The sequence below is a fragment of the Meriones unguiculatus genome, chromosome 12 (assembly GCF_030254825.1).
Source record: "Meriones unguiculatus strain TT.TT164.6M chromosome 12, Bangor_MerUng_6.1, whole genome shotgun sequence".
Classification (NCBI taxonomy): Eukaryota; Metazoa; Chordata; class Mammalia; order Rodentia; family Muridae; genus Meriones; species Meriones unguiculatus.
The window spans coordinates 75,308,164-75,335,983 of record NC_083360.1 but is presented as its reverse complement, the minus strand read 5'-3'; the positions used below and the strand labels follow the sequence as shown (position 1 = coordinate 75,335,983).

General features: G+C 39.0%; 1 protein-coding gene across 4 annotated transcripts; it reads left to right on the top strand.

Annotated features, from left to right (window-relative positions):
- The first annotated feature begins 501 nt into the window (after nucleotides 1-501).
- Nucleotides 502-27,820, top strand: LOC110562466 (cytochrome P450 2J3-like). Of its 4 annotated transcripts, none has more exons than XM_060365912.1 (9): nucleotides 504-830; nucleotides 6,672-6,834; nucleotides 7,972-8,121; nucleotides 8,531-8,691; nucleotides 11,270-11,446; nucleotides 14,008-14,146; nucleotides 19,522-19,709; nucleotides 21,451-21,589; nucleotides 27,352-27,820. In XM_060365912.1, exons 1-9 carry the CDS (start codon nucleotides 621-623, stop codon nucleotides 27,528-27,530), a joined length of 1,506 nt encoding a protein of 501 aa, XP_060221895.1. In that variant the 5' UTR covers nucleotides 504-620; the 3' UTR covers nucleotides 27,531-27,820. The 4 variants fall into 4 exon arrangements, with proteins under 4 accessions (XP_060221896.1, XP_060221895.1, XP_060221897.1 ...); XM_060365915.1 differs by lacking the exon at nucleotides 504-830 and adding an exon at nucleotides 7,011-7,130 and having other exon boundaries at nucleotides 6,695-6,834; XM_060365913.1 differs by lacking the exon at nucleotides 21,451-21,589 and having other exon boundaries at nucleotides 502-830; nucleotides 27,352-27,546.

Below are 27,820 nucleotides of genomic sequence, written 5' to 3'. Positions count from 1 at the left end.
AGAGTGCTCCCTGGGGTACAGTCCAGAAACATTGTGTGCAATGTTTTCAAAGATTGTAGTCCCTGGTGAAAGTCAGTTTATAAAATAGGAGTTCAGATACACGTGATGTTCTCTGAGAGGCATCCAAATCACAAGCCGGATGAACAGAGGAAAATACCTTCTGAATGAGCCAGGCTTTTAGCCAGTACTGACATTCTCAAGTGCCTTCTTCCTGGAATCCGCCCCAACACCCCAGCAGGAATAGGTGCCAAAGCCTGAGAAAGGACCTGGAACTTGGGAAGGGGCGCGACCAGCTGTGTTGGGGCGGGGCCAGGGGCTTGTTTGGGTCCTTGAGAAGACTGGGTGAAAGTGAAGGGGCGCGGGGCCAAAAGCTCTGCTGAAGCTTAGGGAGCAGATAGGCAAGTTTCAGGAGAGGTCGCTGCCAAGCCTAAAGTGCGGAAGTGAACACAGATAGGCGGAGAAGTCCGCCGGAGGGGGGGGGGGGGAGATGGGCGGGGCCATGTGGACTGGGATGGGTTAGCCAAGGGACTGGCCCATTCTAGGAGCTGCAGACGCGGACCCTTAGGACCAGCCCCAGTACAGACCATCATTTCCCAGGAAAGCCTGCTCAGGTGCCAGCCATGCTCGCCGCAGGGGATTCCCTGCTGGCTGCCATCTGGGCAGCGTTCCATCTTCGGACTTTTCTGCTGGCTGTTGTCACCTTCCTGTTCCTGGCTGACTACCTCACAAACCGGCGCCCCAAGAACTACCCTCCAGGGCCATGGCGCCTGCCCTTCGTGGGCTGTCTGTTCCATTTAGGCTTTAAGCAGCCCCACATAACCCTTCAAAAGGTAGGAAGAGGCCAGGGTGCCTGGCTGTGTACTGGGTCGGGATATTGGCAGCAGGTACAGGAGGACGAGGCTGTAGGCTGATGCTGGCGGCCTGCTAACCCAGAAAAAAAAAAAGATGTTCAGATTCTAAAGAGTTTGAGATTTTCTTCTTATATGTCGAGGAAAGAGTCCCAGCATGATTTTCTAACCAGAAAACATATTGTGTGTAATTTTACTTCTTGTGGGTATGTCAAGATGGATTTGTTGACTTAATTTATCATCATAAATATGTCATTCTAGTTGAAGAAATGAGATGCCCTAGATGTTGGTTAGAGCACCTATCCAGTTTTTAAAAAAGGAGTGTGCTTTCTTCTTGACTTGCATCCATCTTAGTTCTCTTATCTGTCTTACTGAGCCTCGCTTGGTCCCTCTACACTCTTGCCATCTTCTCCCCTTCTGACTTCGTCAACTCCAGAGAAAGATTCACTGAATCTCCTGGCAGTCTGCCTTTTTCCACTCAGTTCTGGAAACTCTCCCCCTTGTATTAGAAAGATTGTTATGTGTACATAGTGCAGTAAAGAGACAAAAGACTGGCATGTCTTTCTGGTGAATGCCCATCTTCCCATGTAATGTTCCTCTTTATTAACAGTCATTTTCTCTGCTTAGATAGTAAATAATCTGGCCGTGTTTCATTATCCTTTTCACTTTCCATTACAAATGAAGGTTGACTATGTCTGATTATTTACTGTTGTTTAAGCCATAATATTTTTTTCTGTTTCCCCACCTATTTTTCTTTCATTTGCCCTTCCCATAGTGATTCTTGAACACTTTCCAAGTGATTGTTTTTGTCCATCTTCACTCTTTTGTTGCATCTCTTTTATCATCTTCGCTGTCACTGTTCCATGTTGCTCAATGCGCACAGGAAGCTTATGAGACTTTGCTAACACCACTTTCGATGTGAAGAGAAGCAACTGCAAACATGGAGGACCCCTGTCTCCTTTCTATGACACAGCTGTCTCCGTTGTCGTCCCCACTCACGCTGAGAACCAAAGGCAGAAGAGTCTGAAGCCTTTGGTCCTTACTCATCCCTCATAACTCTGTCTTTCTTCTGACTCTTCAAGTTCAGTTTCCTTTCTGACCTTAAGCACTTTCCCCCATTCCTTAGAGGAGGCTGTGGCAGAAGGAAACTTCTCACCTTGACCCCATCTCAGAATGCCTGTTCCTGCCATTCTCACACCAACTTTTCCCTGATTGTAGGACAGTAGGTTAACAAAATGCTGCACTTAACACTTTGTGGTTTCTAGTGAGGAATATTTGCAATCTCCCACACTGTGCTTTCAGTTTTTGCCATTTTTAGTTTTCAACTTGACCATGATGTTTATTTTTTTCATTCATTGAGGATTTTTTTTTTTTTTTGCAATTTGCATCTTTTACGTAGGGTTGTATTTTGCCACATTTGGAAGTGTTAGTAATTCTTCACGTTTCTCATTGTCTACATCCCCACCCCTCAAATATTTCTCTGGAATAGTTGTTTTCTATATACCCAACCCCTCTTTTTCTGGGACAACTGGACATTAATGACTGTTCTAATTTTATTTCTGTTGCTGTGACAAAATATCCTGAAGATAAACAACATAGAGGAGGAAAGAGTTTATTTGGCTTATTATTCCAGGCTGGAGTTTATCATGTGGTGATGTCAAGACAGGAACTCAGGTAGCTAGTCACATCATGTCCACAGTTCGGGGACGAGAAAAAAAAAAGAATACTTTGCTGCCTTCATGCTTACTGTGTTGCTTATAATCAGGAAGCTTTTATTCATTCTTAGACAGTTCAGGCCTGAGCTGTTAAAATAGTGTCCTCTGCTCACAATAGGCTGAGATTTCCTACAGCAATTTATAATCAAAACACCCCTCCATACTCATACTTTATCCTGATCTAGGTATTTCCTCAATTGAGGTTCTTATCTAAAGTGATTCTATGTTATGGCAATTTGATAATTCAAATCAATCAGCACAGTCCACCCTTTGACAACTTGTCACACAAATAACACTTTAAAGCCATAAGTTTTCACCCTTCCCCCCAAATTTCATTTTACTATCATTGTGTAAAATAAAGTTTTATTACAAAAATAACTCAAATCCTCAAATGTTCAAATTATTTAAAATCTCCAAATCTCAGCCAGGTATAGTGGTGCACATCTTTAATCCCAGAACTGGGAGGACAGAGGCAGGATAATCTCTGAGTTTGAGGTCAGCCTGGTCTACGTAGTGAGTTCCAGAGCTACATAGTGATATCTTGTCCCAAAAACAAAAACAAAAAGACAAAATTTCTTAACTGAAAGTTTCTACAAGTTAAAATCAGGTTATATACTTCCAACTGATAGTACCCATCAGGAACTCATGTACAGCTTACTGTACAGTGTCTGTAAGAAACATTATTTTATGTATAAACCAGGAACAAACACTAAACAAATTCTGTAGATGTGTAAGTCTCCTTGTGTGTGCATATTCATATATATTATATAAGTGTGTATAACAATACTAATTAAAGAAGAGAAGGTCATGAATTTGAGAAAGAAGTAGGAAGACAGTGAACACAGCTGTCTGCATTGGAAGCAGGAGAAAAGTTTAAAAATGTAAATACATAATTACATAAATACATAAGCATGTATGAGATCCTCAAATGCAATACAAATTTCGTATTAAAAAAAGGAATTCAAATTAACAGATCTTGTCACCTCTACTGGTGGCAAGGTAAACTGGAACTCTCCCCCCTCCTCTTTCTCTCTGTGTATCTCTGTCACTTCTTAGGTTTAAGAATGTAAAGTCAATGGAGTCTTTCAAAGTCAGGTCTCTTGGATTTCATGGCTCAATACCTTGTCTCACTAATCCTAGTTTTCTTACTTTCCTTCATTCGGAACATTCACTCTGCTGAATTTTGCCTCTTGAACTTTGTATGCTTATTACCTCTGTTACACTTCCTGTTTTCTACTGATTTTTGCTACATCTTGCACCCCCTTTTTCAATCTGTTGCTGTTTTTTTGTGTTATTATCGCCAATTTATACTTTATTTTACCTGTCTGGGCTTTCTTAATTTTAATATCTTTACATTTTTAAATGACTAATGCACAGTGTAATGCACAGTGAAAAGTATACTCTGCCTTAAAATGTCTCCTGAGAGGTCTTCTGGGCCATTTAATCCACATGAAGCAGTTGCAGACAGACCTGACTCACTTGAGAGTCAAAGACTAGAGCACCAGGAGACTTGGTGAACTGGCTATCTTGATTAAAAACAAACCCACAAACAAAAAACAACTTACTGTCTTATTTTTTTCTGAGCTAGGAATATACATGAGCAGAGAGCTTATATAGGTAGAAAGAAGACATTCACCTCAGTACCTCATCTAGACCAGTGGTTCTCAGCCTTCCACATGCTGCAACTCTTTAATAGAGTTTCACACATTGTGCTGATCCCCAACCATAATATTATTGTTGTAGTTACTTCATCTTTGTAATTTTGCTACTATTGTGAATTGTAATGTAAATATCTGTGTTCCCCAATGGTCTAAGGAACCCTTGTGAAAGAGTCATTTGACCCCCAAAGGGTTGAAACCCTCAGGTTGAGAACCACTCTCTTAGATGCTGGAATCTCTCTCAAGAACAAGCATAGGATTCAGGTGACATTCATTGCCATTTAGGAGTCACTTAACTTAAACCGTATTTTCACTTGTTTCCAGAACTTGTTTGTTTGTCAATATGATAAATGAGTCAACATAGCTTTCTTGAAAGGCCTAAAAAGTCATACAGACATCTGTGAAGAGAAAGTTAAAAACGGATCTATATTGCCACATGAACATTACTTCTATGTTCTAAAAGAAAGGACATGCAATTATGGAATCTTTCCTGACTAGCAACACTGCACAGGTTGTAGAGATAAAACAAAGTTAAAATAGGACTCTTGATTAAGAAGTAAGGAAGATATGCATATGATCTCTGTCTTGCCTTGCAAGATTTCAGGATGAAACCTAGACATTACATTCGCTTTGACATGGGTCACACAGGTCTAGGGCTCTGTGTCCAGTTCTGTACAGTTTACATGCACAAACATGACAGAGTATGAATTAAGCCCTTCTGTTTGATACACTGTTGAAGCTAGACATGATTCAGAAGGACAGAAGGCAGAAGTGGAGTCTTTAAAGGTGAACTCTTGAACATAAAGAGGGAATGAACTTTGATATTGCCCACTCACTGTCATTCAACTCAATTTGCACAAAATTTCACATTCTACATCATCATGAACGTTTTTCTTGTTTTTCTTACATTCTCCCTGTTTCCCTCTTCTCTTTCACTCAAACTGTCCACCCCTCATGATTTGCCTGCTTCCCACTCTGTAACTCTCATTAAATTCTGAGGTCATTTGGACATCTCAAGGTCATGTCTTGTCTTTTTTTTTTTCCCCTCAAAACTTACATAATGTCTGGAGATTCCCTTTGCAGGCAACATCTTTGTCTTCTTGGCTACACTACTTCACATACAACTTTTTTGCCTTCTTAGGAAGATGAAAAATGCTCATTATGGTGAGGAGATTTCAGGATGATGTGATAAAACATGAAAAAAAATGCCAATCCTTTACTCAGGGAATACTGTCCATGACCAGAGAGATTTAAGCTGCTCTTTTCTCCTCATCCTCATGATTTTATGCCTCACACATATTGCACATACAGCTTGCTAATTTCCCAGATATGCACAGGGAAGATGAGTGCCTACAATGGAAAAACAAAGTGACTTTCACGTTTTTACTTTCATTCTCACTTATGGAAACCAACGTAAGAGGGTTTTGTTTTTGTTTTTTTGTTGTTTGTCTGTTTGTTTTACCTTTCATAACTAAAGTTCAAAATTTCAAAAGATAGAGCAATTTCCCCAAGACTTCATAGGTAGTGCATCTTAGAACATATACGCTGACATCGCTCTAGAACTACAGGGAAGTTTCCACTCCAACCTCCACATTTTATTGTACTCTCTGATCTGGCAAGGTATGGGGAAGGGACAATCTCCTCTAACTAAACAAATACTTTTACTTAGTAATAGATCCATGCTTGGTACAATAGACTTTGAACACATAATTTCATACCTTGGTAGGTTAGGAACATCTGCCTTCACTGGCCTCTGGGATGCTTCAGAGTAAAAATGTTGATTCCTTTAAAACACTTATACCTTCATAACCTAGTCTAGGGACACATTGGTACGCATTCAATTTATATTAACTAATACATGAAAGAAGTTTTCCGAGGAAATTCTCACAGAGGAGAGGAGAAAAATCAGAAACATTCCCATCATACCAAAATACCGCCTTCACACACAAATGCCCACACTTCGCTCCATGTTTGCAAGAGTAGTTACACATGAATCTTTAATACATAGCAGATGTTGAGGACATTAATTTCTGCATTAACACCAAAAGAGTACAGACCTTTCTTGCCTTTCAGCTGTCATATATACTGTTTTCTCTGCTTTTATTGGAATTCAGGATACTTCCAGTTAGCGAACTTGCTTATTTGTTTACATATATTCTCATGACTCTTGCTAAGGACACAGGGTGGCTGCATACCTAATTCATATTTGTTAAATTCTCTAGAGATTTTCTGTAGAGAAATGTCTACTCTTATTGTACATTGAAAGTTTGCTTAATGTGTAAGAAAAGAAAAAAAAAGTTAAACATTTCCACAGAGTAAGATGCTTGATCCCATCTGCACACACATGGTCCTCATAGTCAACCTTTGTCCCATCGGCTACATGCATGCCTGCCATATCTGGACACACAGACGTGGGTTCACTCAATCGTGACTACTGAAATATTTTTCAGTTTGTGAAGAAATATGGGAATGTTTTAAGCCTGGATTTTGCTAACATCCCCTCTGTGGTTGTAACCGGCATGCCCTTAATCAGAGAAGTCTTTACTCAAAACGAGCAAAATTTTCTGAGTCGCCCAGTCATTCCTCTTCGAAAACATCTCTTTGATAAAAATGGTAAGTATATTCCTTGCGCAGTTTGTGGAGTGTATTTTAACTATCATGATATGTTAAAAGTTACTATTACTTGCCAACACTCCTATAAACCAACCCTATCAATTGTAAAAGAAGCAGTATGCCACATTTCCTGAATAAAAGCACCCATCAGAGGACTTACAGTGTTTCCTTTCTAGATTGGGAGACATCACATGCCTGTACACCAGCTCCTGATGCTTTAATAATGAGTCCAGCCAGGCACAGTGTGATCTCGCTTCCATTTTCCCACTCCAATCCTCTGCCCTAGGCACATAGATGTGAGTCGGCTTCTTCTTGCTGCTGCTCTTCTTGTTCATAACTTCTCATAGTCCATCATTAAAGTGATGTCATCATGGGTCTTTAGCCTTCTGGCCCATCATATAACAGTACTTATGTGAATACTTTCTATTATCGTGTCAAAAGTAACAATAAAAAAGTTGAAATCTGAATTCCAGTGTATCAATCAATATCATGGGGATGGTGAAAGCTAAGTATTATATGAAAAGGGTTTGAGGATTTCTCAGAAAGTTACAAAATTGACAGAAGCATGACAGTCCAGATGCCATGATAGCTGGTGAATGCTGAGTATACCAGAATGTTCTTCATCCTTGCTTCTAAGTTCTCTGTGTGTGAGATACTCATCCTTTCTATCTTCTTGAGTCATTTCTTCATTCTCTACTATATGCTTTGGCTAGAACCTCATCTATAAAACTTTCTTACCTCATATGTCTTGTCTTCTCCATGAGTGCATTCCTGTGGACTTTGGAACTGGAGAGACTGAAATAGAAAGTTGCTATGTACTGACTATATTTCTTTATAAAGCATACTTTATTCTCATGTCTCAGCTTTTACATTGGATGGAATGGGCCCGGGGTTAATTGTTAAAGGTTTATGGAATTTCTGAAAGTATTAAATCACATAATACACAAGGAAGGCTAAATTGTATGATGCTGAAAGTAACCAGTGAACATTAGTTCCTTTGCTTTGGGATTGGCTCTCTAGAGAGCTGCCAAGAGACTTTCCAATCCTTCTCCCTTCCATCAGACACATGCCCGTCCAATTTGCCAGGTAACTTTAGACCAAACTAACAATGCCTTAATTCTGAATCTCCTTTTCTAGGATTGATCTTCTCCAGTGGCCAGACATGGAAGGAACAAAGAAGATTCGCTCTGATGACCCTGAGGAACTTTGGATTAGGAAAAAAGAGCTTAGAGCAGCGCATACAGGAGGAGGCTCATTACCTTGTGGAAGCCATAAGAGAGGAGGGAGGTGGGCATTTCACAGGGCAGGTGCAGGTGCTCTGACTGTATTTTTTTTAACAGATTCTTATTATGTACCTAAGTGTTTATCAGCTGCCTGCTCTGGGATATGTCCTGAAGACTGAACAGTGAACTTTTAACTATGAGCTTGCCCTAGAGGGCCATAACCTAACAAACAAAATGAGTTATTAAGCACTGATGAATTTAAATCCCGGTCATCAATCTGACAGCCATTGTCAGAACTGGTTAATGTCAGCCACATGTGTATGCTGTTGCCAGAGCCCATTATTCCATTTTCTGCATTCTCCAATATTTTTGGGGGGTGGGAGGGGAGAGTGCAGCTGTAGAATTGTTTTATTTATAGACAATAGAAACATAAATATCTTTAATGCACCAGCTCTCTCTTTTCCCCCCTCCAGGACATCCTTTTGACCCTCATTTCAATATCAACAATGCAGTTTCCAATATAATTTGTTCTGTCACCTTTGGGGAGCGCTTTGAGTACCATGACAGTCAGTTTCAGGAGATGTTGAAGACACTGGATGCAGCCATATGTTTGGAGTCATCAATTATGTGCCAGGCAAGCCCTCTACCTTCTCAGACCTCGGGAAGGGTATTGGAGTGGGATTAATTCAAACAGACAGGCTCCTTCTTTTTGTATTTTAGGGCTTTTGATGTTAAAATATAATATCCAATGTATTTAACATGAATGTAATCAAATCTCTCTTTTGTGTTCAGGGTTTTGGTAATATGCAAAACTCTCACATGAAAAAAAAATATGTCTAATATTTAAATGAATTACCAATACTTGCAGGACTGTAGATGGGTGAATGCTGTTGCTGTTGCTGATGTTGTTGTTGAATAACCCTATCTCCAGCTAATCTTCCTTGGCATTTTCTCTGTGTATGCTGATTTTTGTTAACTGCAACTAGGCTTTGCAAGATATGGGACTTTAGCAATCTTTTCTCCACATTGGGGTTTTTGAGTTGGTTCCAGACTTGTGATGTCATAAATAATGTTGCAGTGGCTGTTCTGGTACAGGTGTTCATCTGAACCCAGTCACTCATTCTTTTTGAATTTGTATCGGCACATAAAAGATAACTAAAAGTTCAAAACTGGTTCCTACTTTTAATGCAGTTAATATTTGATGCTGTGAATCTTGTAGTACCATAACATAAAGTTTGATCTTCAAACTTCACCCCCAGCTGGGAAACCTATTTCCAAATTCTCATTCCTTCAATTCTTAGAGTCTCCCAATTATTTTCCACAGCTTACTGGCCTCTCAGCCACACTCCAATATATGAAAGACAGTTTTAAAGAAAAAATAACTCCTAAGGTTACTCACCTTTGATAGAGTCTGCTTTTCCTGTCTAGACTGTGTTTGATACTGGTTCTCAAGAGCAATTGCTAGCATATCATGTTACTCCATCTTTGTATTTTTTTCTTTACAATATCCTTAGATAAATTTTAATGTTCTCTCTTCCTAGTTACAAGTGTTATTTTTGTCTATTTTTCTTTTCCTCCTTCAAGACTCTCATCTAATATGCATGGGCTGCTCTGCTCTCCTTCAGTCTTAATCTGTAAAACAACTTTCTGTGTCTTATTTTTAAACTCTCATGTGCTTCTATTTTAGAAGATTTTCTTTAAACCATCAATTAGCTATAAATGCTGTGCCAAATTTGGTAATTGTTGCCTTTTTTATTAGTATACTTATATCCTTTTATTAAAAGTATTAAGGTGTTGGAGGGGTTAGAGAGATGGATTAGCAATTAAAATCATAGGCTACTTTTGCAGAAAAGTAGCAAATGTTGGGTGGCCACAGCATCTGTGATTCCAAGGGGCCCATTGTCTTTGGTCTCTGTAGGTACCTGAGCTCATGAGTTAATTTGCCTCCAATACACATAATTAAAAATAAAATAAATATTTTAAATTATTAAATTAGGAGAACTAATTTGTGATTATTTTGTAGCTTATAATTATATGAGTTTTCTTGTGTTTTAAGTTATTATTAAATGTTCTTATTTAACATCCCCATGTATTGATTGAAAGGACTTGTATAATTTTCTATTACTTTAGTCTTTACCTTAAAATTTGACAGTTGTATGGGGTGAGGAGATGGCCTAGTAGTTATGAGTATTAGTTGCTCTTTGTAGGACCAGAGTTCAGTTCCCAGCATCTAAACAGTGGCTCCCAGCTATCCAAAACTCCAGTTTGAGGGAATCTAATACTCCTTCTGGCTTCTGTAGACACCAGACATGCAAATGATGCATATGCATATTCAGGAAAAACATACATACACATAAAATACAACAAGTAAATCTAAAAAAATGGACAGTTTAAATATCCAGCATGTGGGATAAATAGTTTTATCCTTTCTGAAATAATGGAAGATCTTTAGCACACTGCTTCTGAGCTCTTCTCTACCTTACTCCTCATGCATTTTAGTTTATTTCTATTTCAACAAGGATTTATACATCCACCTGGTTTATATGTTCTCTTTTAATCATCCTCTCTTGTAATTAGAGCCTTCTCTACAATTAAATTTAAGGAGTTAAAGTCTTTACATGGAAGAATTGAAATGTCTGTGGAGGGTGGGGATATGGAGTAAGAGTGAAACAGGAGTCAAGCTGTCTCCATTACCCCACTGTAAGAAACTAAGGGATAAACTAGGATCAGAAGGAAGGAGAGGAAGACCTCCCCTATCAGTGGACTTGGGGATGGGAATGTGTGGAGAAAGGGCAGGGAGGATGGGATTGGGAGGGGCAGAGGGAGGAGGCCACAGGGGATACAAAGTGAATAAAGTATAATTAATAAAAATTAAAATAAAAATGGAAAAAATAAAAGGATGTCCAAATTCATCTGAATTCAATGTGATATGTGATATTTAATAAGGTTTGTTGGTCAAATAATAGTATTTTTATCAGTGCTGAATTTATTGAGTATCACCATGATTTTACTGGTTGTTTAGATAAGAAAAGAACTGGGTGTTTTGATAAGAAAAGAACATGTAATCAGAATATATTATATGAAAAAAATCTATTTTCAATAAAACAAAAAATTTAAAGATGAAAAAAAAAAAGAAAAAGAAACAAAGGGAAAGACAAGGCTGTTTTGGAATGTGGCACCATGAGTCTTCATGTCTTATTTTTCCCAATCAGCTCTACAATGTCTTTCCAAGGATACTTCAGTATCTTCCTGGGTCACACCAAACATTCTTCAGAAATTGGGGAAAACTGAAACTGTTTGTTGCTAACATTATTGACAAGCACCGGAAAGACTGGGATCCTGATGAGCCGAGAGACTTCATTGATGCTTTCCTCAAGGAAATGACAAAGGTGGGGAAAACAACTGCTGTTTTGTCTTCTTGCAGCAGTTTAATGGTTTCCTTGAGCTTATTGGTTTGATAAGCTCAAGGAAATGGTTAGCACATGGTTAGCACAGATGTGTTCCCTCAGAGTTCTGTATGATTCCTGTATACCTGTTAGCCAGGCAAGCTTTGTATGGAAATAGTGAAGACTCATTATTTTGCCTGTTTTAGATTCTGCTGGACACAGATACCTTTTGTTATGTCTCCTTCCTTCATCTTCTATGCAATACTGTAGCATCTATTTCTCCCTGATCACTGCTTTCTTCTTTATATTTCATCTCTTTGATTCTGAACCCTGAGCCATCTAATATATGAATAATTCAGCATAGTCTTCCTTTTTAAAATTAATCACAGGGTTTATTATAAAGTATCAAGAAATATGCACAGAGATGAATAGAATGACATCTCTGTGGATCATTACTTAACACACTACAGGGAAACTAAATTACAAGGGGATAATACTTATGAGGTATAGGATAGCATTAATTCAGGATAATTAGAGTCATTAGAAATAGAGTTCATAGCCATTTCGTAGGAGTCCGTGATGATGCCAGATATTATCTTGCTGTGTCTGTCTCTTAGCTTTTGTCCATATGTGAGTGAGTAGTATCATAATTGAAAGTAGCAGTTAAACCTCAGAATCCCATTTTGTTACAACTGGTTTAGGGCCAGTTACTGACTGCATTTTGTCCAATGATGCGATACTTGAGCAACGTACAGCTGGATGCTAAAGTTTAACTATAATATTAGATGAAGCCTTCTAACTCCACACAAAAACATCCAGTGATACACAAGAGGCTAGACAGCATCCAGTTGGATGTGTTTGTTCCTTTAACATCATTATAATAATACCTGGGAAAAATAACACAAGAGAAATTTATTTTGGCTTGCAGTTTTAGGAAGTTTGGTCCTTCACTGCAGAGAAGGAATGACAGAAATCTAAGCTCATGGTAGCAAAACCCTGTGGTGACATCTGTTCACATAATGATGCATTAACAATCAGAAACTAAAGCAAACCCAGGGCCTTGATATAACCTTTAGAGTCCTGCGCTCCTTTTCCCCAGTATTATAGAACCTCCAAAAATAAATTATAAACTAACACCCAAGCATTCAAAACATGAATCTGTTGTAATTCTGAAATTTCATTTCAGATAAAATAAAAAAAAAAACATATCACAAATATATAGCCTGATCTCACTGTGCCTTTGATGGATAAACGTCATGGGATCAGTGGCATAAATTTGAATAAATTGGATTTTGGGCTCCTCCTCTAAGCAGAGGAAGAATTGTAATTTTTTTTCATCCTCTCTAGTTTTTCATTTTTCTTGGATAATATTGACAAAAGCAATATTTTTAAATTTTCTTTCAGTGGAAGAAATGAATAATTACTTATCGTATACAGGTGTTAGTCCATCAGTATCAAGAGCAATCTTAACAAACATGCTTCCAAAGGAAGCTGGTAAAGATGACGTTGTGTCATAAAAAATAACTGATGGAATCATAAAAGTCTTGGCTAGGAAATATGACTGGTGAGATCAGGAAATCAGTGAACAAAGAGGGCTCACTTGATTCTGGCATCAGCAAAATAATTTATTGAGTATTGACTGTTCCTGTAGTATATCACATAATTGATAATGACATGTTATGGTGCATTTCTTATTATCATTTTATAAAACTGAAGAAAAGAAATGTTAAGTGAGTGACTTAGGCCATGCAGTAACTTAGCAAGGTAGCTGATACTAAAAGCCAAATATAATTTTATCTCATTTTCTTATCACTGGACAAAAGGTTTTCTAAAAGTATAATTAGAAGACATAGTTGTAGTGATTTTCATCCACCCAAGAGCCATAAGGTTTTGGTAAGTGTGTAGCATTTGAGACAGGAGGTCAAAGAGAATATCACTTTATATGAATCTTTTCAAATTCCTACTCCAAGGTTGTTGTTGATTATTAATATTTATTATTGATTTAGCTTTTAAAGAGTGGTTATTCCTAAGCCAGCTGTATACCCAAAACCACACAGAGACTAGGATGTTTTTAGTTTACCAAGAGCACAATGCTGGGCAATGAGTACTCCATCCTAAGCCTCCAAGCCTGCATAACTTCCTCCCATTCAGATTTCCCACATTATGCTTGCTTCTAGTCATATATTAAGTCCAGTTCATCTCTCCTGGTGGTTCCAAGTCCTCTCCTCCCATCTCTCCTCTCCAACTCCTTTCCCTTGCTTCCTTCTCCTCCCTTCTGGACCACAATGTCCCACCCTATTCTCTCCATTGCTCAGCATTGGCTGGTTGTTTTATTGACAATACAGAGAACAAATGGTGGCATGTTTACACAAACATGAGACAGGTGATGCTTAAAATAAACATCACAATGCAATGTCCAGATTGAAACCAGATAGTGGGGTAGATAAATCAGCATTTAAATGAACAAGTGTAAATTGTATATATTCCACAAGAACATTATATCAACCAACACAAGGTCTTAACTGAAACCATATAAATAAATAAGTACACACTTTCTTTTTCAGTACCCAGATAACACTACAAGTTTCAATGAAAAAAACCTCATCTGCAGCACTCTGGACCTCTTTCTTGCTGGAACAGAGACAACATCCACGACACTGCGCTGGGCTCTGCTCTATATGGCCCTCTACCCGGAAGTCCAAGGTGAGCATACTCTGAATGTACCTGTACAATGTGGATGCTTCTGGAATCTATGGTTCACAAGGGATCAGACTATGGCATGAAGAGTTGGGAAAGGGTAGATGTATGTGAGATGATGTGCACTTGGGAAGGGATACATCCTCCTCATGTTCAGTCAGAATTGTGATGGGTTCATCAGTACCAACAATATAGCATCTGTGTACTCACAAAGCATAGAGCCTGCAACAAAGCAGAGAAGGGAAGTGGCACTGTGACCAGGTCCAGCAGAGTGGTTTTACCCTAGGAGCACCCAGAGACACCCGCTTTCCTTTTTAGCAATACACTCATATTTCCCGTGGATACTTGTGAAAACGTCTTCGTCTGGTTTCTGGAGTCATGTGATAATCTCCTCTCTGCCCATTCTCAACTCCACCCATCTTGCATGGTAGTCATCCTTTGTTACATGCCCTCTCTTGTCACTGTCTTTATTCGTGCGTCTAAATCATGACATCAAGACTTCCCTGAACCAAGAGTATACTGTTTGAATTTCTGCCACATTTAGAAGGATCTTCCAAGACTCCACCTTTCTAGGGTATTGCAAATTTCTCTAGGAGTTTTCTGACTGGGGAATTGCTGTTGCTTTCTTCCTCCAGAGATGAAAACTGCACCTCCTTCATTGAGCTTCGTATATTTCTTCTATGTCTCTCCACTGTCAGTTGAGATTTCTTTTCCTCCACATCCTAGAAGAGTTTAGCAGGTGCTGGTTAGGACCATTTTTCATACCATGGAACTTTGTTTTCAAATTGTGGATAACAGTTTATTCATTTATAAAGTCAAGTTAGTACATTTAGAAAACCAAAAAGACAAAGAGTTCTGTCAATGTGGTGAAGTCAGATTTGTCCATTATCTTTGTTTCATGTTTGTGTGAGTGACTCTCTGTGCATGTATGCATATGTGTATGTTCACATACATATTGAGTTTACAAAACAACTTCAGACCCTCTTCCTCAAGCACAGTTCATTTTTTTAAAGATAAGTTCTGTCATTATCCTAGAGCTCAACAAACAACTGTTGAATCTCAGAGGGTCCACTCATCTCTGCACCTCCAACATGCTAGTACTGCAAGCATTTGCCATCACACCTGACTTTTTTACATGCATTCTAGGACCAAACTTAGTTCCTCATGCTTACAAAGCAAGCATTTTACCAACAGGGCTCTCTCCCAAGGGTGACCTTTATTTCTTTATTAAAGTGAAATGTATATTTAATGTGTACCTATTTTTACCTGTATGCATCCTGGGTCATCATTTAAAATGCATTTTTATCTGAAAATTACATTTAAAATTTTGTTATATTCAAAAAGGGGTGGAGAATGCCATGGTACAAGTGTGGAAGTCATAGGAAAATTTCTAGGAATCAGCTGTCTCCTTCATCATGTAGACCCTAAGGTTTTATTTCAGGTCAGCAGATTTCAACAATGTCAGCCATCTGCTGTCCCAAAACTACATTATTTTTTAAATTAAAATCAACTCACTTAGGATATAGATTTGACTTCTGAAAATAAGACTCCAAAAATATCAGTAGATTATAAATAATACAATTACAATTGTGTTTGTTTCACAACACAATGGTAAAAAAACAGAGTGCCCATGGGCCATGAATACATAAAATGTAGAATGTACATGAGATCAAAAGAAAATTTAGCCAGAGATAAGAGGTTCTTTTTAAGAGGATTCAAGATGGTGTCACTGATTGCACACCATGCAATGAAGCAGGGCAGCAGAGACTGTACAGCAAACAACAAAACAAACTGTGGGCCCCCAAACACCAATGACTGTGCCCTCCAGGTAAAAGAAAACTCCCATGGTGAGGGAAACAATTGAGTCTGACCTTAAGTCATCCACCTAACCCCTTGAAAAGTTGCTGGGTTCCTGCAGAAGCCAGGTCTTGAGCACTTAGGCACATACCTGCATGCTGTGCTCACCTTTCCATACTGAATGTGGGGTCCAAAACACCAGAGATTCATCTCCCAGTCCAGAAGAAACCCGATGGTGAGGGAAACAATCCAGTCTGACCTCTGGGCATCCAGTTAATCCCTGGAAAAGTTCCTGGGTTCCATCAGGTGCCTGTGTGCTATGCTCACCAGCAAGTAAATACCTTCTGAGCACTATGGAACAGAACTCCAACTTCAGGCCTATAGATGCCTGGGAGCCACAGGACCAGCCCCAGAATGACCGAATGGATGCATAGACAGGACCCAAGAATCTGCTGCATACAAGAAACACACCTCAGCCACAAAGAAAGATATTACCTGAGAGTAAAGGGCTTGAAGAAGGTTTTCCTAGTAAAGGGACATAAGAAACAAGCAGGAATAGCCATTCTAATATCTAATAAAATAGATTTCAACCAAAATTAATCAAAAGGGATGAGGAAGGACATTGCATACTCAACAAAGGAAAACTCCACCAAGAAGACATCTCAATTCTGAACATCTATGGCCCAAATACATGGATACACACATTTGTAGAAGAAACATTAATAAAGTTTAAACCACACATAGATCCACACACATTAATAGTGGAAGACTTCAACACCCTACTCTCACCAAAGGACAGGTCAATGAAACAGAAACTAAACAGAGAAACAATGACACTAATGGATGTCATGAATCAAATGAACCTAACAGAACTTCTTACTCAAACACAAAAGACTATACCTTCTTCTCACCACCTGATGGAACCTTCTCCAAAATAAACCATATAGTCAGTCACAAAGCAAACCTCAACAGATACTACAAGAATGAAATAATCCCTTGTATCCTATCAGACACCATGGACTAAAGATGGACCTCGACAACAACAAAAATACCAAAAAGATTACACATGGAAACTGATCTACTTTCTACTCAACTACAGCTGGGTTAAGGAAAAATAAAGAAAGAAATTAAAGATGTCCTACCATTCAACAAGAACATTTGCTCAACCATGTTCATAGCAGCTTTCTTCATAATAGCCAGAATCTGGGAACAACCTAGTTGTCCCTCAACTGAAGAATGAATACAAATATTATGACACATTTACACAACGGCCTACTACTCACCTATTAAAAACAAGGAAATCATGAAATTTGCAGACAAATGGATGGCACTAGAAAACATCATTTTCAGTGAGGTAATCCAGAACAAAAATATATGCATGGTATATACTCATTTATTTTTTTTGTATATACTCATTTATAAGCAGATATTAGCCATATAACATAGGATAACTATACTAAAATCTACAGACCTAAAGAAGCTAAACAGCAAGGAAGACCCTAGGGCAGATGCTTAATTCTCATTCACAGTGGCAAGAAAGACAGATACTGCAAACCTTGGAAAAGAGGGAACAGGTTAGGAGCCTACCATAGATATCCTGTGAAAGACTCCACTCCACAGGGGATCAAAACAGATGCAGACACTCATGGACAAATTTTAGGCAAAGCATAGGAAGTCTTATTAAAGAAGAGGAAGGGGATAGAAGAACGCATAGTATGCAGGAACTCTACAAGAATACCAACAAAGACAGAAAATCTGGGCCTAAGAAGACCTACAGAGACTGATATACCAACCACTGACCATGCATGGAGAGGACCTAGACCTCCTGCTCAGATGTAGCCCATAAGCAGCTCAGTTTCCATGTGGGAACCCAAGTAAGGGGAGCAGGAGCTGTCTCTGACATGAACCAGGTTGTCTGCCCTTTGATCACTGAGGACACGTGATAGGCTAAGGCCAGATGGCCGGGGAGGAGGACTTTCAGTGGACTAAGGGAAAGGTTTGGGGGTGGGAGATTGATAGAGGGTGGGACTGGGAAGAGTTGAGGGAGTTGCTACAATTGAGATACAAAGTGAATGAATGGTGAAAACATTTAAAATACTTTGATTTTTTTTAATGTCATGTGTGTGAGTTCTTTGCTTGTATGTGTGTGCTTTGCCTCTGTGTATGAGTACTATATACTTGTCTCCTGCCTGCAGAAGTCAGAAGAAAGCATCAGAGTCCCAGGAACTGCCGTAAGCTACCATGTGTGTACTGGGAACCAAGTTCAAGGTCCTCTGCAAGAGCAACAAGCAGTCTTAACCCTTGAGACATCTTCCAGTCTCAGAAAAGGAATTCCGATGTTACACTAATTCAGAATTCTATGCTAAGTTAAAGCAGATGGTCCCAAAAGTACAAACACTGTACTATCAAACTGAAATAATAGTCAAATCAAATGCAGGTAGAAGGAAAATAGTACTTTTAACACGTGCCTAGAATTTTTTGCAAGGTGAAGTTCCAGCAATAGCATGTACAACATGTAAAAATGGTGAGATCTGTGATTGGTCTCACAAACCATTAATCTCAACTCTTGACAGACATGAAACTGCAGTGTTGAAAGCTCGAGGAGACCTTTGCTACTTAGGGAGAACTCTGCCTCAAAAGTACCATGGAAATAGTCATACATTTTATATTATATACATTTCATATAAAATTGATTTGTAGAGTAATAGTAAAGGGCTTGGAGTTCCAAATTCATTTCCAGTGAAATGTGTAGCCAGATGATTAGATGAAATTAGTTCAACCTCCATTACTCTTGAGAAAGAGGAGCCATATTGGCAGACAGCTTGTACAATCAATCATTTATTACTTTAACAGTCTGTGTAGATCTCAAAACATCCTCAAGATAAAGTAGACTTATTCCCACTAATCACAGGAGAAATTTCATACATAAAAAACGTAAGCACCTTCACCAGGATTCTGTCCAGCAACACATTGCTATCTAAGCCCACACAGATATATGTCTGTAAGAAATTAGTTTACAGATGTGTGGTAGTTTAAACATTTGTGTCCTCCTTGCCAAACCCATGTTCAACTCTAATTATTAATTATAATTGTGCAGAAGGTGTGAAGAAAAGTAGTGCCTTTCTAGAAGAGGTATCAGAGAAATTTCTTTCTCCTTATGGCACTCATGAGATAGAAAATTGTCTACCTAGGCAAGAAAACTGGTAGTGCCTTGATCTCAGAAGTTCCAGGCTCTAGATCTATGAAGAATACACTTGTGTTTTTTTTAACCCATTCATGAATGTTGCTTGTTTGTAGAAGCCTGCTATGAGTTCACCTGTGGTGATCTGAAATATTCAGTTCAGAATATATGGAAATTTATGATTATCTTGTAAGCTCAAAGAAAGTTATTGAATTGACAGTTTTATAATAAAACAGCCATTTGAAGGGTTGAGGAAAGTTTTACTTTTTTATAACCAAGACACTAAGATGAAATAAAAGCAAGTTCTAAGAGACAGCTTCTATATTGTTAGGGGGAAAAAAGCAAAACATTTTAAAATTAATAGAATTTCTGTGAGTTTTTGTTTTGTTTGTTTCTATTTTAGAAAAAGTACAGGCTGAGATTGACAGCGTGATTGGCCAAGGAAGATTGCCCAGCCTGGCTGACCGGGACACCATGCCCTACACTAATGCTGTCATCCACGAGGTGCAGAGAATGGGCAACATCATCCCCTTTAATGTTCCCAGGGAAGTGGCAGTTGACACCAAGTTTGCTGGATTTGACCTGATAAAGGTAAACACTTTCCCATCCTAAGATCCTCTAGTCCATTTCTGGCATCATTTATGGGAGTCCAAACTTAAAATGTGACATCTATTCCTGACATAAGAAATCATTTCAATGGGAAGAGAAGGATATTTGTGTTAAAAAACCCTTTATGTGTCTTAGTGGATATTCATATGTATTATGAGGAGTCTAGAAGAGAAAATTCCTAGATCGGGTGTGTTTAGGCCAAACCTGGCTCTCTTTGCTACGGGACACCTTAACAAAACTTTCCGTTCTAATGGTGGCAGAGGACCTTTGCTGCAAAGGCAGAGAGCAGTCTCTGTGTTTACTGTCCCCTTTATCACTGAACAGCTCATGGCTTGAAATTAGGTCTGAATTTTTTCAGTGCTGCTTGCATTCTTTTTCTGTGCATTCCTTCATCTTTAGACAACCAAACCATCCTTTTCCACAGATTATAGTAACATCAACTCTCTGGGTACTGAGAATTGTAAATGACTATCTCCAACAGAGGCAGAGAACCTTGGCCTTGAAGAAGATAGCTCTGCTCCAATGCTGATTTCACATTCTACCACTGTACAAGCACATTATCTAACCAACCACAACTTCAGCCTCTACAAAATACATTATACCCAGTTCATAGGCTCTTTATGGAAATATAAAGAGGTTACATATACATAATTTTATACTCATAATTGAAGTTATTATTTATTAATCAAGGGAATGTTCATAAACACCCACAAACTTTGGGTCTGGAGTAGGGATACCTATATAAAAGAATCTCCTGCTTATAAACCATGAGTACTGCTGGAAGGAAAGCATTCTGTTTCTCTGTGATGCTGACAAACAGGGGTGAGGAGCAGCAGCTAAAGGAATCAGTAGAAATCTGGAGGAAGAGGCATTGGAGCTAAGGATTGAAGGAGAGTTAAGAATTTTATCTGCCAAAATGGGAAGGAATATTCCTTTCAAAACAAGAAGCATTGGAAACGTGGCCAGGTTGAGGTCATAAAGGAAGAGGACTGTGGTCAGAGCACAATGAGAAGGGAAGAATGAACAGTGACTCTGGTGGTACAGAGCCTTGGATTTAAGAGTATAAGAAGCCGGCTTTCCAAGTTTTAATGAGTGGTTGGGCATTCAAACTGTGAAACAGAGTCATAGCTATTGGGCAGTTGCCAGAGCCTAGAAAGAAAGGATGGCAGCCTGCACTAAGGTTGCAGTTTGAAACTGGAGTAGAGACAATGGAATCAGGAGATATTTGAAGAGTGGACCAGCTTTGATGATTAAGTAACAAGAAGGAAAGATTCACTTTGGTGACATTGGTTAATGTGGCATATATCTGCCTTGACAAGGGTGCTTTCTGATACATCCCTGTGTCTTTGACTGACTGTAGTGAGATAGGTTGGCATCTCTTTGTTAATGTACGGGGAAAATGTAGAATCAGAGGTGAAGAAGACATTCAGTCATACAGCTGCTTTGGTCCTAATTGCAGTGACTAACAAGTTCATTATCTTCCTATGGATACTTTTAAGTCCCCTAATCAGACCTATACTAACCACTTTTAGTAAGGTAGATATATTCTTTAATAAAGCATGGTCTACCTACCTTTCTGGCTGGGATATGTCAGGCAATGGCAAATCAGTTGAGAAGAATGGGAAAGTTCAGGATGTCAAGTTCCTTGGGCATGGGAGCTTAAGAATTATTATCTGTCTGTGTGAGAGTTTTCATTAAGTCTTTACTTTCTGCTGCTTTTTAGGGAGCCATGTTTCTGACAAACCTAACTGCACTACACAGGGACCCCAAAGAGTGGGCCACTCCAGATGTGTTTAACCCAGAGCACTTTTTGGAGAATGGACAATTTAAGAAGAGAGAATCTTTCCTGCCATTCTCAATGGGTGAGTTGTGATGAGCAGAAGAGAGTTTGAAGCTCTTACTTAGCCTTTCCCTTCTCTCCTTCCCAAAATTATGTGCTTTATCTGGGATGTGCTCTATAAGCATGTCCATTGTGGCTCCACCTTTCTTTTTATATTATATACAATATATTAACATCATAGTGTCTTCTCTCGCAATTCCTCTCATGTCCTCCCCACCTTCTTACCCACTTTATGCCCTTTTTCTTACGCTCTTTAGAAAATAAGCAAACAGGAAAAGATTCTCTTTCTCTCTCATACACACACATACACACACCACCTCAAACCCAACAAAAATTGGAAACCATAATGTACAAGCAAAAGACTTACACAAGTCAAAGACCAGTAAATTAAAACAAACAAACAAACAAACAAACAAAGCAATATGAAATAAAAATGTTGACAAAAATAGCATTGAGCTCATTTCGTGTTGACCACCTACTCTTGGGCATGGAGCTTACCACTAAATTTGATTAATATATCCAATGAGACTCCAATGGAACAAACTAATTTTTTGTTTCTGAGAGGTTGTCAATTGTAGATAGCTTTTTGTTTAGAGCTGAGAGCCCATGTCAACTTCTCCCTCTCAGTGCTGGGATCCAGTCTGGATTAAACTTGTGCAGGCCCTAAACATGCTTGCCAGTCTCTGTGAGTTCATATGTACATCAGCCTTGTTATATGGAAGACACTTTTTTCCTTGGAGTCATCTATCCCCTCTGGCTCTTAAAATCTCTCCACCTCCTCTTCCACCTAGCTCCCTGAGCCCTGAGGGAAGGGGTTTGATGAAAACATACTATTTAAGACAAAGTGTTCCAAAATATTTTAGTTTCTCTTAGTCCAGTTGTGAGTTCTATGTTAGTTGCCATCTACAGCAAGAGAAAATTTCTCTTATGATGGTTGAGTAGGGCACTTGTCTATGGGGATAACAGAATATCATAAGACATCATTTTATTACTAGGTTCCTTTAGCATTTTTGCTTTTTTGTTAGTTGTTGTTGTTTGTTTGTTGTTTTTTTTTTTCCAAAATGGGGTTTTTATTGTAGCCTTCGTTGTCCTGAACTTTCTTTGTTGACTCGGCTGGTCTCAAACTCAGAGAGATCCACCTGCCTCTATCTCTCCTGCCTCTATCTCTGCTGGGAATACAGGTATGCCTCACCATTCTAAGCCATTTTCTTTTTCTTATAGATCTATGGCCTATCCACTCGTGGCCACCCAATCAGTATCAGCTATGGGTTCCATAACATGGTGTTGGCCTTAAGTCTAATCAAGTAGTGGTTGGTTACTTCTACAACATTTATGCCACTATTACACAAGCATATGTTCTAGGCAGGTCACCATTGTAGAATGCAGCTGGTGCAGCTGGATTGGTGATTATCTCCTGTTCAGTTAAAGTATGTTTGAATCCCAGAATACTGTGTATCAACATAGATTCAGACTATCTCTATTACAGATAGTCATCTTAATTTCTAATGAAGTTTTCAGGTCCTCTTGATACATTTATCACAACAGTGATAACAGAGACCCAGACACTTGCTTCTTGTTAAAAAAAAATGGATGGCTGCCATTTTTACTAATTTTTTAAATTTCCCATTTTATTTTAAAGGAGTGCGTGGAAATAGACTTTACTAAAGACGTGGGAGGATGCTAGACAGAGGTGTTCCCTACTTATCAAAATGCACACATAAGAAAATTGCTCAAAATGGCACCTTAACTAACTGGGCTTCTGCTCTATGCACAATCCCTTGCAAGGTCTTCCATTGTTATAATGTTAATTTCCTATTTATAATCCAGTAGATGAATTTATGTGGTAAAAACACAAAATTCCTCACCTGCCATAACTCCCCCACAGAACAGGTGTTACAAGGCATAGAAACACCTGAGTCTTTCCAGCTAAATGATTCCAACTTTTGTTTCACAGCACACAGTTTCTGGCATGTTGTTCCCATTAATACAACTTTTCTTGTTTTTTTTGTTTCTGACATGACATTCTGAAATTATGGAACAGTGTCTCTCTGCACACTCTACAAGATGTTTTATCTGGTGATTGCTGTGGTGAGAGGGATTGTAAGACACTCATGACTGAGAAAAGGGAGAAGAAATCTCTGGGGAAAGAGACAGTGAGACAGATTGTTTTCTTCATAGTTCAAATATCTCTTTCCTGTTGTAGAAAGTTATTAATATTTACTATGGGTTTAACTTCTTGTAATGCTGCTGTTAATCCTCAGCAGCTGTATAACCAAATCAACACACAGAGACTGGGTTTTTAGTTAACCTAGAACACAATGCTGGGCAATATTTACTGCCTCCTAAACCTCCAAGCCCTCAGTTTCCTAACATTTAGACTTCCCACATTATACTTGTTTTTTGTGAAATCTAGGTCTGGTTCATGCTCCAGGTCCTCCAAACTCTCTCCTCCAGCTCTGCTCTCCTCTTGCTCTCCTCTCCTCAAGCTCCTCCTCCTTCTCGCCCCTTCCTGTTCTCTAGCTCCTCCCCTCTTTCCTGTCCTCTGGCTCCTCCCATTGCACAACATTGTATCTAGTTGCTTTATTTGTGTCCTGTTTACACAAGAGTTGAGACAGGATGCTTATAGTGAGTATCACAATGCAATATCCAGATTGAAACCAGAGAGTTGGGGGTGGGGAAATCAGCATTTGAATTAACAAGGGTAAGGCATATACATTTTAAAAGAACATTATACCAACATTCCCATAGGTGCTTTACTTCTCCCCTGATTTGAAAATATTTCCTCACCTTTATTAGCTTTAGAATAAAAAGGGCAACACAAAGTGATTTACTGGTGCTTTGTTATTGGGACTTAGTTTATACCCTCTTATTACAGACTTCATTGGCAAGCACACTATCTCATGCAGTCCACTTGTTCACTGGTAATTGGAGAGAAAATGAATTGGTATCTTATTTCTTCCTATAGGCAAACTCAACATATCCCAATTGTTTAGCACAATTGGGCCTAAAGCTAAGTGGCCTACTTCTAGACCAGTTCTCTTTTACAACTAGAGTGTAATTCTCCTCCCTAAGTTACAGTTCCTTCTAAGATTCACTGACTTCATATGTATCACTGTCTTGCTGCATGAGAAGCAGCCCCAATCGTATCTTTCACACGGATATGAGATAAGTGATCTTATACATGTGAGAGGTGAGCTGGTTGAATGAAGACCTACCATGAACTCATCTAAAAAATATAGTGTTATTCCATGTTACCTATTCCTCTTTGGCAAACCAGCTGTCTGTTCATAAGGTAGTGATAATATCTCAAAAAGGAGGACAGAAACACACAGGCCTGGCATGGTCCAGGCTGTGAATAGTCCCATCATGATTTCCACTGCATTCTGGTGTTCTATTCAAGTCACAAGGCCAGCCACAACTCAGGGGAGATGGAAACTATTGCAGTCTTTGATTGGAATAGCATGGAAGACTAGTACACATAATATGAAACTCATGGAAGATGGTGGTGAGATCTCTCTTAATTTCAGCATCTCTCTCTGGTGGAGGGGAATAAAATTTAATTGCTTAAGGACACTCACACTAGTGTGGTGTAATGAAAACAAGTTAAATGAGCAGAATATAGAAAGGTAAAATGTCTCTTGGATTAGCATTGTGTCAACAGCTGTTAGTATTTTCTGCCTCAATGCCACTGTTGGCACACACCTACTTTTCCATATAATTCCTCTTGACTTCCTACGTGCATCCTCCCTGGATGAAGGAGACTCAGAAATCATCTTCTTTCTTCTTGGCAAAGATAAATAGGCATAGGCTTATTATCTGTGTAATATTATTACAGATGATACAATCCTTCTTAAACCTTCAAATCCTGCCTATTTAGAGACCAAATCACAGTAAGATTTATGCTAGTAAAGAGTCTTTTGCTTCTTAATGCATCAAATCACTAACTTATAGGATTTATGCTTGGGAAGAATTCTGGCAAAGGCCTGGGTCATTTTTCTCGTTTTAGTACTACGGCAAAGTAAAGTATTTTGGGATGTGAAATGGCCCAAGCACAGTCTTAACCAGGTAGTGCTGGTCAGGTGTCTATCACTGCAACAATACAACTGACATAAAGAGTTTGAAAAGAGAAAAGGTTTATTTTGACCCTTGATCTTGGGCCTAGTCTCTGATTTATAATAAAGCTTTCAATTTGAGTATCCCTTGTTTTCATCCTTTTGAAAGTATGTTCATTCCTGTGGGTTAATTGTGATGACAACCAGCCATGGAGTCTGGTTGCATGTTTGTCAAGTGAGAAAAATTTAGCCCTGAAAAACGAGTGTGTTAGTCACAGTCACACAGTGCTCCCTGATGAAGCCTGTTCCTGAGCATGGGTTTCTGACTTAAGGTCGGCCTTTGTCCTGACAGAGATATTCTTCTGGAGGAATCTTGGGAATTTACAGCAGAATTAATTTGGGTTCTGTTTTAAGTTAACAAGCATATTCCTAGGCATACTTAACAGGATGAAGATGAAAGGAGCAGGGACAAGTTAGACACAATGATGGGACACACAGACACAAACTATGACATCAGTATTATTACAACACACAAGTGAACAGTTTTGCCTTGCTTTTGTTTCTTGAGCAAGCTGTACAAGGTAGAGGGAAAAACAGAAGGATGAATTGACAATCGGTTCAGAATATTAATTAGTCTCCCTAGCAAAGCAAAGTAACAGATGCAACTTAGAGAGTTGGGTAGACAGTGGCTGTTATAACATTCAGCAGAATCCCTGTGACAACACTGACATGCATGTCATCATGCTTATGGTTCTGTCTGGACTGCAGAATTGTAAATAGCTTCTACTGTCTCCATTATATGTTTCCTTTTTGCTGACTTTATAGTGAGTACCCAGTACCTAAGTGCTTGTTTTTCCTATCCTGGCTTGTTTTTCTTTCATCTTATTTTATTGTCATTACTACTTTTAGATACCTGCTCCTATGCTAATAGGAGAAAGAAAGAGAGTGTTTTGATTTGGGTAGGTGAGTAAGTGGGGAGGAGCTGGGAGGAGCTGGAGGAAGGAAAAATGCAATCAGAACATAATACATGAAAAAATCTATTTTCAATTAAAAAATCATGGAAACAAAAAGAAAAAAAAATGAAGGTACTAGCGATGCACAGAAGAGAGATGATGATATGTGAATTGCATGTGAATGTGGCATTGCACACACTGGGTTAGAAGTGGATCCTCCTTCAAGAAATGGAGCAACCATAGCCTAGAGAGATGTTTGAGCAACGCCTAGCATCAGAGTTTCTGTGTCGATTCAGATATTCAGAGAGCTGTGGAGCCCATCCGTTGCTGAGATCAACCAAGGTGAAGGTGGACAATGGGCTTAGGTGAAAGATGACTTGTGCCTTAGGAACCCTGCTCAGATACCTGCTTATTTTTTCTTTTTCTTTTTAAAGGTTGAAAAGCATCTCGTGGGTTTTAATTGCACCGTTATCTGCTCTATCACTTATGGTTGTTAAGTGAGTTCGGGAAGTGTTCACGCTAGTCACACACTCCCAGTCAGCCCCAGCTCCCATTGTCCTATGCTCTCCTGGCACTGCCAGATCCCTGAGAGCGTTTGATTTGTGATCCTGGACTCTCAACTTGTGTGTTTTGGGGAGGCAGGGCAGATGCCAGATAAAAATGAGCAACTGGACTCCTATTCCAAGGTCCACTCAAACTCTGCAGAAGGTGCTTAGGGACACCAGTCCCTGGACAGTCCGGCAGCAGCTGAGTAAATCAGTTTTGTTTTTCTCTTACAGGAAAGCGAGCTTGCCTTGGAGAACAACTGGCCAAATCTGAGCTCTTCATTTTTATGACTTCTCTTATCCAAAAATTTACCCTCAAACCCCCAGCCAATGAGAAGCTGAGGCAGCAATTCAGAGTGTCTATCACCATTGCACCAGTCAGCTACCGCATCTGTGCGGTTCCTAGGTGGTGATGTTGATGAGGGAAGTATGAGGAAATGGCATCTGCTTGGAACACACTGCTGCCTGTTCACATTTAAGGGGACAGGATTAAGGTGACTACATAAATGGGTGTAATGAGACTAAAAAAAAAATAGAATCAAGTTATGGGTTCATAAGTGGAAAGCCATTTATGAGCTCAGTGACACAGTTTTTCATTCAAGACTTGCAGAGAAGAGTGATTTCTCCAGTAAAGAAAATGTTTGCATGGATCATGGCAAATAGTGGATTAAACTGATAAGTAAATAAAAAATGTATAACTTTA

Bases quoted from the DNA above. Each gene is read 5' to 3' on its own strand.
- LOC110562466 (XM_060365912.1), top strand. From the start codon at position 621: ATGCTCGCCGCAGGGGATTCCCTGCTGGCTGCCATCTGGGCAGCGTTC. The intron at 8,692-11,269 runs GCAAGCCCTCTA...TTTCCCAATCAG, and splicing joins AGTCATCAATTATGTGCCAG to CTCTACAATGTCTTTCCAAG. The intron at 14,147-19,521 runs GTGAGCATACTC...TTTCTATTTTAG, and splicing joins CCTCTACCCGGAAGTCCAAG to AAAAAGTACAGGCTGAGATT.